Here is a 13,599-nt window from a genome sequence, read left to right on the forward strand (position 1 = left end):
TGCTTTCTCTCTGTTCGTCCCATTTTTCATTCCGTGCGTCGTAATTCACTGCAAGGAAAAGTGCTAATGGGGTTCACGTTCTGTCACTATACCCAATGTTTTCTGAACGCCACCTTCATTCGCTGCTCCCTTGAATCGAGACCATGCACTTTCTGCTTTTTCAAACAAATTATGTTTTCATTTTTTTCTTTAAGATGGAACGCACACTGCTTGTAAAATAGGAATGAGCATTATCCGTAACCAATTGATACAGCAGTGTGCAGTAAACCTCATCTATTCATAAGTGGTCTTAGAAGAAAGTGCAGCTAATATCTTTCTGGCTCATGACTTTTTTTCTCAAAATTAAAAGACCGAAATACTGACCATGGAGCAGGACCTAAGGAATGGGGTCCATACTTACGCCTTTGCGTATTAATATTCGTGAATTATTTCTTATTGCCCAACAACGTAGCACTGACTGCCTAACACCTACGCACATTATCGGTATACATATATGCTTAATGGTTTAGCAGCAATATTATTTCTCATTCACGCTATACCTAGTCAATGAAGGCGTTTTCTTGTCATCACATTAAAAATATGTATGACACGAGATTGTCCAATGTCTGTCACGGCAAACACGTCTCCAAGAAGCACCGAAGATCCCAGTTGATCAAATATCATTTATCATCAGAAATTTTACGTCTACCTGCCACAAGTAGTTATCAATTAAGTGATTTCTCACTTACTAATAAACTGAAACAAATGTACTCAGCGTTTATCATCAGAGTAACCATAAAAAATATGCGTTGGTTGACTGTACAAATCTGTGACGAATTTTCGCTACCCCAGAAGAGATAAAACCATACAAATATGTAACAGTGGGTTGGCTCATGTTAAATTCGTGTTCTGTAGCACTGAACTGAATTTTCCATCTCCCTCCATTTCAAACTAAATAACTAAACGATATGCAGGCAGTCGAATGTTCTGTGATTGACTGATCTAAATAAGGGGCAGCAACATGCGTTTACAGAGGCCGAATTTTGTACTGCGCTGGCAATCAGTTTCGAATTCGTTTGCTTCTGTCTCTCACCCTCCCGCCCTTTCAAATATTTACATCTGTTTCCACATGAATGTAACAGGCTTAATGCTACGAGTTGCGTAAATTTAACGGGCTATCGAATTACGTGATTATGGCCATTTTCCGTGTTTAATGAGCGGCTAGTCGGTGATTACAAGTGTCGTGACCCGAAGCTGTAAGTCTTCGAGTCACAGGATAGCCTATCTGAGCACATATCCCATTGCAGTTGCCAAGAAAAAGAGCGATTCATTCCAATTATTTTTTGGAGGGAGGTGCACACATGTAAACTGAAACAACACTTACAAGGTCTTTCTTGTCCTTGTACAATGAAAAATGTTTCTCCCAACAACCAACATAGAAAATAAAGACTATCAGGAATCAGTGACGTAAAAATTTTTCAATCAAAGACATGAAGTCTGCTTGCGAGTCAGCACTCATATCTGGCATTTAATTAATAGTTATCCGCCTTTATGCCACCATCCGATCATTAGGAGTATCCTGATATGATTAGCAACGTCAAATGTTGTGTACACGCAGGTGTTCACGTACCTGTGTATTAAGCATTTAACATTTATCCTCATATTACTGCTAATGATCTGATGATGATACAAGACCGAATATTGTGCATTTAGTACCAAACTGATGTGAAACGGATATGTTTTGCTGCGAGGTTCTTACCAGCAATAATGTGGCTCATTAATACAGCGGCTACATGTGACTAATGGCAAGTTTCAGTTTCACTTGCTCTACAAAGGGAATGAGTGTTCCCTGAGGTGACAGAAGTTGGCATAAGCGAATTTAGTTAGTACAGCGGTGATAAAACCGAATCGTCATTGATTGGTGAGAGGTAACAACTGCTGAGGAGTCCTCGACACCTCTGGTGGTGGGAAGAGGGTAATCATCTCGAACGAAGCTCATTTAATCAGAGTGTTGCTGGACAGTGTGTCTAAGGCGTTGAACCTGGCCGGGTTGCCTCCAAAAACATCTCTGACGATTTTCTGGATGAAGGCATTTGCGACACTCATCGGTGAAGATAACGTGATGCCAATCCTGAGCGGTCCATTCAGCATGTTTATGGTCCCATCTGTTCAAAAATGGCTCTGAGTACTATGGGACTTCACTGCTGAGGTCATCATCCCCTAGAACTTAGAACTACTTAAACCTAATTAACCTAAGGACATCACACACATTCATGCCCGAAACACGATTCGAACCTGCGGTCGCGCGGTTCCAGACTGTGGTGCCTAGAACCGATCGGCCACACCGGCCGGCGGCCCATCTATACAACGCTACATGGTGTCTTGCCAGGTTCGTTAGTGGAAAGCTAACAGTTGCATTACTAGGAAAACAACAGGGTGGTGCAATTCAGCTTGGGAATATGATTATTTCACATATGCAGTCGAGTCACCAGCTTCTTTTTACATAGTATTCCGACAAGTTCCCTTGTTGTTTTCATTGGTTTTCGGACAAAGATTTCGTTGCCCGCAATTTGGACTTCATATAAACTGTGTAAGATGTAGTTTGTTCACGACATTTTTGACCGAGTTTTCTTCGGGGGATCGGAGGAAACAAGATTCATCTTCCAAACCCCAGACACATAGACAACCATGGGAGACTTCAATGCATGTACCTATACACTCTGTCACTGGAGGATTGGTCAGTATTCAGGGGAATGACAGGAACGATCATTCGAAGCAAAGAAGTTATGAGCACTTCTCCATCTTTGGTAGTGTGAAACACATCTCTTCTACTGCAAGCTCTTTGCCTTTCATCTTTTGAAAAAAGTAATATAGAACAAAACAAGAAAAAATTGTAGAGTAAACATGTGCTCTAAAGTGCATACCATAAGATCTGTGAGCATTTGTCCATCCTCGCACCTCTGGAACATATAAATCTTCTATTGCAAAAAGTGCTCATATCTATGATTGTATGCGTTTTAGAGAGCCTGTTTACTACAATTTCCTCCCTAAATGTGGAAAACAAAGAACTTACCGTAGAAGATACTTGTTTCAAGCAACCGTAGACGAAGTAGGGCTCATAGCTCTTAGGGTTTTTAGAGCCCATGTTTAATGGACTTTATTGCTTAAAAATTTTGTTCTTGTGATTTGACTAGATATCGACCATCCCTCTTGGTATACACTCCTGTAATACTAAATGACTTAAGACGGTAGGCAGTGTACGTTTCCAGTTGGAGGTTGTCTTACTAACGGCATTCACGGGCAGTATTTCACACAATTATGGACTGGACTGCATTCTACTCATTAAGAGATACAGTCTTACGTAAAAGATGTAACACAATAACATTTATTAATGTTAGAAACTGCCGGCTGTGGTGGCCGTGCGGTTCTAGGAGCTGCAGTCCGTAACCACGCGACTACTACGGTCGCAGGTTCGAATCCTGCTTCGGGCATGGATGTGTGTCATGTCCTTAGGTTAGTTTCGTTGAAGTAGTTCTAAGTTCTAGGGGATTGATGACCACAGATGTTAAGTCTCATAGTGCTTTGAGCCATTTGAACCATATTTTTGTTAGAAACTGCGTGTGTGAAACGAGGCAGCTTAAATTATGGTGTGCAATTTAACCAGCGTATATTCATCGAGTGTTTGAGAACGGAAGCATTTGGCGACTTGCAAGAAATTTCAAACATAATTTCGAACGTCTTCGAAAATTTTTTCATTGACATTCCCCACAAAATAATATACAGAAAAAAATCTTATCGCTTACTGCATTTTAGCTGTGGTGAAGCTTCAGCATCAGACATGAGGTTTAATCATTTCTTCGCTAATAACTCTATTCTGAAAATATTTTGCAGACAGAGCCCTTCTATACCATTGAATATACTACCAAAATTATATCACTGGACGAGACACAGTTCAGCAGATAAGACGTCATGCACATTAAGATGCATGAGCAATTAACTTGTCTTAAAACGGAGCTGCTGAAGCTGTTTATAAAATGCGAATTAGATTGTTTAAAAAATTCAGCTGTTAGGGGAGAGGGGTGATTACCGATATTGCTGCTGGTGAACTCTGGTTTAGCACGATACGGCACAGCATTTCCTTCGCATTCGTGTTTCCTGTATGAATTATATGGTTACGCCAGTTATTGTCAGAGGCCGGGCACAAAACACACGCGGATCGAAATTGACCGATGTCTACCGACCTCAGCCGACCCAGAGCTAGGAAGCCCCGTTCAAGACGCTGAAAACGAACTGCACACACGGCGAGCCGCCGTAGCAATTGCTTCCCCGTGCCTTTAAAGAACGAGTCATTCAACAGAAATACAGATCCAACAGAAATGCTTATCCAGCGCTATAAACAAAGCTATGAATAAGAAAACGGTAAGGATTGCCATTCTACAAAAACGACTTCATAAACGAGAAAGCAGAGAGCTATTGAGTTTCTTTCCGATGTATTTAGCCGAACTAATAGCCGATTCGTGTGCTGCACTTACTCCAAGGCCTCTTTCTCTGTTAATGAAAGTATGTGCCAATCTAACTTCTACAGCCTCCCTGAATACTCCCTCCCTGAAGTTTGTAGCCGGCTCCGCTACGATGGTGTGGTTATCTTTATCCTCACTGAAAGGCAGTGTTTGGCGACAGCTGAACTAGTTGTCTGCTGGACTCGCGTGTAACGTTTGTCATCCTTACATATTTCTTCGAGAGTTCTTATAGTTTATCCTACATTATACTCAAAGTAATAAATACCATCTGGAAACCTTTACGTAATTGGGAATTGATCACTACACGCCATTAGAGGTGGCCCCGACAGTACAAGAGAAGGCGAGGTGTATTGTGTGTTCAGTGGTGAAGCAGGAACAATAGAGCGGGTCGCTCGGGAGAGCTCAGTGACGTCTCAAAGCAGCCTAAGTCAGTTGTTGCTAAAGTGATTGTTAACTGGAAACGCGGAGGTATAGCCACAGCTGAACCAAGGTCACGAAGATATCGTGTACTGACAGACAAGGACAGTCGAACAATTACATGAAACCAATGCGGAAAGCATCATTCGTGAGGCCCAGTGGCTGAAAGCACTCCTGATATCACAATAACTCTGTGCATGGATTAAAAAGAATGAACTGCGGCGGTCTACATGTTCTTCATAAGCCACAAATTTTTGTAATCAATGCTGAGCAACGTTTAAGATAGTATAAAGAGCGACGCTACCGAACAGTGGATGATTGCAAAACGATGATTTTGAGCGATGAACCACACAGTCCAATGGAAGGGTTTGGGTTTGGTGAAAGCCTGGAGCAAGTTACCTGTCATCACGTGTACTTCCCACAGTAACGTGCGAAGGGGGTGATACTTACGTACGGGACTGTTTCACGCGGTTAGGGTGTGGTCCTCATACTGCGCTGAAGAAAACGCTACTTTCGGAGGGATATGAACACATTCTACAGCATTGTGTACACCGTACAATAGAGGAACAGTGCACAGACGATGCCTGTTGGTATTAAAAAGACAATGTGCACTGTCATAGAGCAGTAAGTGTGAGAGAATGTTTTGAGGACAATACTATTCTTGAAATGGGCTGCTCTTTCCAATATCCCAACCTGAACCTAATGGAACACACACGGGACTAGTTGGAACCCCGACATCGCCCCAGACCTCAACATACAACATTCCTACCTTGTCTATTAACGTAAAACAGGCTGTCATTCGTCCACAGGCAATCAAATACCAAATTGAGTGGGTCGCTAGTAGAGTTCAAGTCGTCATATAGGAGATGCCTGGACAGATCACAAATTACTGTTCACTGACTGATGTAGAGATACGTTTATTCAGATAGTGTACGATATGCCACTTTCGTACGTAATGGGTGTAACGCTAGTTTTTGGGCCTCTAGGTTACCTGCCAGGCAACACAGTAGACCTTTGTGACAGCCAGGAACGTCAATGAGCTCTATTCTGCATTAAAACAATATTCTTCCTATTTACTTTTTTCCCAATTTCAATTTGTGGGCAAACATAAATTTCCAATAAATCGCTGTAGTGATATCTACGGACAAGGAAGGCTTAACGACTCGACGACCATGCATCAGATCACACCAAATATTCACTTTCTATAAACCAATAAACGTTCTGGTGGATTTTAGTTGATTTTTGCGATCCTGAAATGCGACAGTTAGTATTTCTTATTGCGAAGTATCGCCTCCTCTCTGAAGACTTTACGTTATAAAAAAACCTTACTCCACAATTAAAGTTTGAAAATCCACTTGCTACAGTCTGTGCTATGCTCAACGTCGTGCTTAAACTGAAATTGTAGGCATTAAGCTATTAATAGGTATGATAGACGAATTGAATGACAGGATTTAATAACGGATTGCCGTATGCGTACGTCATTTTATACGGAAGTGTTTGGTCCCTCGGCAGACATTTCTTTTGCTCCACTTTCTATTTCATTCATCAGTATAGGGGTGTTTCGACTCGAGGCACTTGTGTGTAAAGTAGCCTGTCTATGTCGGTTGCAGTGCTAGGGTTGATCAAAATTTTGTCCAGTTGTTTTTGTTGCTCCATGTCTCTCTACACAGTAACTCTCACTGAACTTTTACTAAAAAATCGTCAGCTTACTTGTTCAACGAATACTGGCGACACAGTCTGATGCGCGGAGGGAAAACATACAATTATTTAAGTCAGTTCACCACTGGAAAAAGTTTTGTAACTTTTAAATTTCTCATCCAGTTAAGATTTCTGTATGCCTAGATTAACTGAATTCTGTTTCTTCACCATCAATAGAACATGTAGATTTCACAGCATCCAATCTTCCCTTGCCCTTTTCCAGAGCGAGCGTTTGACCAATTCTGCGTTCAGCTGTAACTGGCCAGACGGCAGCGCACGTTTCAAGCGCTCGGTGCTCATCTTCATGCTCAGGGCTTCACAGCCGATGGAGATAACAGTTGGAAAAACGTACTCTTTGTCAAGGCAGACGCTCCTGCAGGTAGGTGATGGTTAATCTAATGAGACATTGTGCCAAAGCTTCATTTTAATAAAAGTAATGCTCTCCAAGGCGCTGCAGTCGTGGACTTTGCGGCTGATTCCGGCGGAGGTTCGAGTCCTCCCTCAGGCATGGGTGTGTATGTTTATCCTTAGGATAACTTACGTTAACTAGTGCGTAAGCTTAGGGACTGACGACCTTAGCAGTTAAGTCCCATAAGATTTCACGCACATTTGAATATTTTTTTGAAGCTCTCCAAGGTAACCCAATAATTTACGAAAGTTTGAATGCTTCACAGAACTCTAGTCAGTCACTCCATTTTCTAGAAATTTTGAGGCTCTTTGCATCTGCAAAAACAAAGGGACGACCCAAGAAGGATTATTCGTATAGTAATCTGAAGAGTAACTTCGCAAGTCTGGGGATAGCGATATCCACATTACAGATGGTGGTAGTATAGCGTACACAAGGTATAAAAGGGCAGTACATCAGCGAAGCTGTCATTAGCACTCAGGTATTTCATGTCAAAAGCCTTCCGACACTAGGGCAATTAACAGAACTTGAACGTGGAATGGTAGTTGGAGCTAGAGGCATGGGACATTCCATTTCGGAATATTACGAGATCTACAGTGTGAAGAGTTTGCCGAGAATATCCAATTTCATACGTTACCTCTCACCACGGACAATGCAGTGGCCGACGACCTTCACTTAACGACAGAGAGCAGCGGCATTTGCGTAGAGTTGTCAGTGTTAACAGAAAAGCAACACTCCATGAAATAACCACAGAAATCAATATAGGGGGTAGGAAAAATGTTTCCGTTGGGACACGGTGGCGAAATTTGGTGTTAATGGACTATGGCAGTAGACCACTGACTTGACTGTCTTTGCTAACAAAGCGACATTGTCTGTAGTGCCTCTCCTGAGCTCGTGACCATATCGGTTGGACCCTAGATGGCTGGAAACCCCTGGCCTGGTCAGAAGAGTCCCGATTTCGCTTGGTAAGAGCTGATCGTACGCTTGGAATGTGGCCCAGACCCCACGAAGCCATGGAGTCAAGTTGTCAACAAGGCAGTTGTTCAAGCTGGTTATTTATGAAATAATGCGCCTTATCACCAGGCCAAAATTATTCGCGAATGGTTTGGAGAACATTCTTGACTGTTCGAGCATATGGGATGGCCACTCAGATTGCCCATCAGGATCCCAACGAACATTTATAGGACATAATCGAGAGGTCAGTTCGTGCACAAAATCCTGCGCTGGCGTATTATGGACGGCTATAGAGGCAGCAACGGTCAGTGGAGTTCCAACTATTGTTGAGTCCATGCCACGTTGAGCTGCTGGACAACGTCGGGCAAAAGGAGGTCGGACATGAAATTAGGAGGTATCCCATTACTTTTATCACTTCAGTGTAGATCCCAGTTTGGATTAAACAGTGAACCTCTCATCATTATCGCTTTATGTCTTTCAAGTAAGAAAAGAAAGAGTCTTATGCCATCGCTGGCTGGGAGATGCCAAGGAGATGCTCGGCTGCCTAATTGTAAAGAGTTCTGTTCTGCCGCACTTTACGTGTCGTATCTATATTTTGCTGAGTGTAAGTAATTATAATTCGTATGTGTACAATATTTAACCTGTATGATGGCGGTAAGTGCAGGTGAAACCTAGTGCGGGCACGAGATCACCTCCTCTTGAGTAGCACCAAAAGAACAGCCGAGTTTTGTATCCTAATGGGAGGGTCACTATCAGCTACGTCGTATGCCCTCATTTCAGGAGAGACCACAGAGAGGCTTGCAATTTAATCCAGGGACAGCCGTGGCAATACATTAGAAATTTGGAGTGCTGTCCGACAACGGGACGAAATAGTAATTTCTGCAAGTGGTCGTACAGACATGCTGTGGCAGGTTAGTAACTTAAGAGGTCTCCCCCTCTCTAGATTTCCATAAGTACCGTTCTGTGTTGTCTGAATAGGACGTTGAGGTTGCCCCTCCAGCTGAACCCTATTGTCCTTCCGGAGCCTAATATTAGGCTGGCCAGCTAGTAATAGTGCTTAGTCCCTTTTTAATAGCTATCTCGGTTTCTGAATCGCCGTTAGCGCGCTTGCCTCACGCAAAACGCTGTTTGTTCGCCGAAGTTCGAGATTCCCATCAGCCGAAAGCAGCAAGATACAGACGATCTTGTAGACTCAATTAATGGCCGGTTTCCCCAGTATCGAACTGAAATAAAAGTGCATTGGTGCTCCTTACCTCTCATGTTGTTAAGCATGAAAGTAACTTGACCAAGAAAATCAAATATAGTCCAAATAAGAAAAAGAGCATGATGATGGTTGGCAAGACAAATGCATATCATTATCTAAATAGGAATAAAAATGTGAAAAGATGGCCTGACACAGGCTGACATCAAACAACACCTCATGCGTGTATCTAGGATATCGTAATGGTATGACGGCACTGGGCTTGGGTTGTGGATGTGACAAGGTATCAAGATGATGGAAATGGGTACAACAGATGATGGCAGCCCTTGGTTGCAACGGTCCTTTATTGTTTAAGTAATATTTACAACCATTCAGTCTTATTGGCCACGGGTGTTGATCTCTGGGAACTCAGCGACTGCGGCAAATACGCCGTTATATTTTTCGTCCCAGCGACGTTTCAGTCGATGACAGTCCTTACCTAGCCCCAGTGATGCTGTTTTATGCCCCATGGACTCCTCGAGTAACAAAGGCCGTAGCAGACCCGGGCGCCGTTTCTGCCATTGTCTCGGCGAATGTGACCATGCGATGGTGAGGCGACCCAGTTTACCAAATACCGTACCAGAGGACGGACGGGTACAGCTGCTTGTGCGGGCCCCAGTGGGCTGGTGGGATCCTCGGAGAACAAGGTGGATTGATCCCGAAGAGTAGCCCTGCAGTGGCATCAGAGCACAGGGCTGCCAAGAGCTCCGCCAGTCCAGCCCAGTACCTAGGTCAAGATGTTGCAGCTACAGGCGCCGTTTCATGCATTAAAGGAAGTACTGAGGTTCATATCCTTACGTGACCATGAAAATCGATGGAATTAGACTAGACTTTGACTGTATCTTTGTTGTTTGCTACAAGGCTCTTTTCCGAACGATCTCGCAAACAACAAAGATACAGTCCAAGTCTAGTCTAATTCCATCGACACCTGTATCTAGCCTTCCTAGAAAGGAAGTATAATGTTAAAGGTCCTATTAACCACAGTTCGCACCTCCGCAATCCCGTATTCAAGGTCGATAACGCAAGATTGTATTCCGTTCTGAAGTAACCTGTTCAAATCCCTGAGGAGAGGTGTTGGGGTAAAGCTTTATAGCATTAGACTTTCCAGCAACGTTGTGATTCACATTCCAGACCTCTCCAAAGAAGCGTGTCTTGGGAGTCAGACTCTCTGACACTGTTAATGGCGATCCGCTTCTTGCCTGCGGACGTTCCCTTTTGAGTTGAGAGGAATAGACCAGGTGTTGGCACAGGTTAAACCCGTCCCTTCCCGCATCATGATTTACCACAGAAACACAGAAACACACACACACACACACACACACACACACACACACACATTGCAGGCGCCTACAAGGGGAAGATACATTTAAGTCGTAATTCCGTAATTCTCACACACCGCCAGGAGTGAAGCCATTGAGCTCGGGGGAAGACAATAAGACAATCGCTTCCCGTTAGGTATAAGACCCCTTCTATTAACGATGAGCTCTCAAAGACGATGTACAATGTCGGCAAGGACAGGGATTACGAAGGAAGTCTGTCGAGTTCTTTTCAAAATGCGTGTTAAACGATCCAGCAAAGCCACGGCGAACCTAAATCAAGGTTGGATTCAGGGATATGACTCGTGACCCTATCGGATACAGTGTCAATCATAGACGCACCTAGCACGCTAGGAACCCTTCCGATATGTTGTCGCTGGTAACTAATAATGTGTTGCATGTTACTCCGGCATTTGCTCCTTACACTTTTCGAGGACAATAAAAAACGTGAAAATACTTTCTTTCACATTGTTTGATAGTTACTAGTATTCACCTTACGTAAATCGTTAAAGAGTAATTTAGGTTATAATGAATTGGCCAAGGAACTAAAGCATTAACTGGGTTCTCCTTTTCGAACGCAGTCTCACCTCAAATGTCAATATTCTCACAATTTCAATTGAGAAAGAATGAGAATCTGTTCATTTCACATTCTTTTCAAATAAGTACTTCTGACTTCTACACTCTGTGAATTAAGTAACATCTCTCTCTAAGGATTATTTACGTCGCGAAAAGTTTGCCGTTGGCCTCCAAACTATTGCTCGTACATGTCGGCACTCGTCGAAACATTTGGTGTCCTTACGAAGCGACTGCTGCAAACCTCACGGGTCTAACAGTTGTAATACTGTACATGAAATGTATTTGCAGTTGCAAATACGAACAGCTAACAGTTGTATAAGAGAATGACGACAATGAGAATTTGCGGCGGACCGGGACTCGAGCCCGGATATCCGTTTTTCCAGAGCGGTCGCCTCAACCGCTTTGACAACCCGTGCACGGCTCATGGCCAGACCCAGGCTTCCCCATGTAGTCGCTTCTACGTCACAACCTGTACACATATATTATGTAATTCCCGTACAGCAGAGGACATTTTAATTGGAAGCCCCTGCCTGCCCGGTATAAAAGAACATTGCATTGTTCTTCCTAACAACAGTGGCACTGGCAATACCGTAGCTATAACACTTTTGTAGCGTAGGTAAACCTTGTACCATGTGTTTCAAATTTTGTTTCGTGTGAGGAGCATTGGTTCAAATGGCTCTGAGCACTATGGGACTTAACTTCTGAGGTCATCAGTCCCCTAGAACTTAGAACTACTTAAACCTCACTAAGCTAAGGACGTCACACACAACCATGCCCGAGGCAGGATTCGAACCTGCGACCGTAGTGGTCGCGCGGTTCCAGACTGTAGTGCCTATAACCGCTCGGCCACCCCGGCCAGCAAGGAGGACTGAGTGCAATAAAGATCGATTAATGGGTTTTATAGCTTTACGTAATAGTGAATCAGTGATAATGACAACTTTAGTAATTTAAACACTCCCTGTACACCTATAAAACGTAACCTTAATCGGGAAACGGGTGAAATTGATAGTGGATATATTAACCTAAAAATGCACCAAAAAAATACTGCTATACAGAAGAGAAAGCGATTGCAGAAGTATAAAAGTCGATGGGTAGTGGAACATGGTCTTTGGCTAACTAGTGATCAACAGAACGAATACAATGGGAAGCGCAAAATTTTTGAAATTCTAATTACAATTGCTTTTTTTTTGGAATAGTTCTGGTTAGTCTAAAAATCCTTACTGCACGCATGTGTTGTGATATATTTATATATATTGTTATGGTTATACAGGCTGGCTGTACAGGTGGTTGTTGGTGGATGAGGTGAACTGTTTATTCTTGTTACTTTTAGATTAAGTAACATCTGCAAAAAAATCAGAAATGATACAAAAGCTTCTAGGCTACATGACTAATTTCAAGACTCTGTTTCTGCTTCTGCGTTTAAAAGTTCACCTAGCAGTGATAAAGAAAATGTGGCTGTTGCTGAACAAGCCTTGACACATCACACAGTAAAACGTAACTTGCCCGACAACCATACACACTGTATTGTAAAACCCAATAAAATACCTCATGATCGAACAGTCCAAGGGTATACTGCTGATTCATAGTGCGCAACGAGCGCAGTATTTCGGCGATCAGACACGTCACCTTTGTCAGTTGCGCTTACGAACTGAGCTCCTGAGTGGCTGACTGATTTTGACGTTAGGGGATCTCTGGATCTCGTTTCATTTGTAGTTCTGGCACTTGTAATGCCTTGCCTTCTTAACTGCTCTATTCGTTTGCCTTTTTAATTCTCATTCTTTTGTTACGCTGTGTCTTTTGTTGCGCGCTTTATTCACGTAATAGGCCCGGCCGCCTCCTGAGGTTTCTATAAAAACAGAGGTGAAGCCCCTCCACGCCCACACCGACATAATGGCCAACATCAAAAGTCTACTGCCATCTTTGCCTAAGGGTTAGCTTTCACTAAAGCGAGGTATCGCAGGGTACGGGTTCGGTTCTGTCATGATTCCGTATGTCTGGTTAAAAATAACCATTAATGCGCGCTCATCTGGAGATAAAAGTTAGTCGAAAATTGAGAGAAGGGTAGAGTGGTTTGTTTGGCAAGGGGGAGGGGGAGGGGGAAGTAGGGGGTGAGAGAGAGAGGGGGTGGGAGATGGGAAGTGCGAAGGGAAAAAAATTCTTTGCCGTAGTTGGGTCTCATAGTGAAATCAGTAACCGATAACTTGCTGAGTGCGACAAGTCATAGTGATAGAGGGTATCATACAAGCGAATACCGTGTCAAGACCATCTTCGTCTTAAGTGTGGTCAACTTGATCGCAGTAGCAGCCCACTCATCGGAGCAGAGCTGCTCGGAGCCAATGGGTTTCTGTGTTTTTGCGGCAGCACCCGTGTTTTTCTTCGATGTGTCCGTCGCGCTGTGCTGCTCCGTGAGGGGAGCGGCGGCAGGTGTCACCGCTTCCCCTGTGGCGTTCGCACGGACATCTGTCTCCAGCATGGCGCGCACCTCCTAAGGCT

The 13,599-nt window shown here is 43.5% G+C and overlaps 1 protein-coding gene across 1 annotated transcript in view; it reads left to right on the forward strand.

Moving 5' to 3' along the window:
• LOC126360777 (odorant receptor coreceptor-like) overlaps positions 1-13,599 on the forward strand; it is a 113,147-nt gene that overhangs the window by 66,300 nt on the left and 33,248 nt on the right. The window contains exon 5 of the mRNA XM_050007741.1: positions 6,838-6,993. Coding sequence (XP_049863698.1) covers positions 6,838-6,993 — 156 coding nt within the window. The remainder of the gene's footprint in view (positions 1-6,837; positions 6,994-13,599) is intronic.

This window comes from Schistocerca gregaria, chromosome 1, assembly GCF_023897955.1.
Source record: "Schistocerca gregaria isolate iqSchGreg1 chromosome 1, iqSchGreg1.2, whole genome shotgun sequence".
Lineage (NCBI taxonomy): Eukaryota > Metazoa > Arthropoda > Insecta > Orthoptera > Acrididae > Schistocerca > Schistocerca gregaria.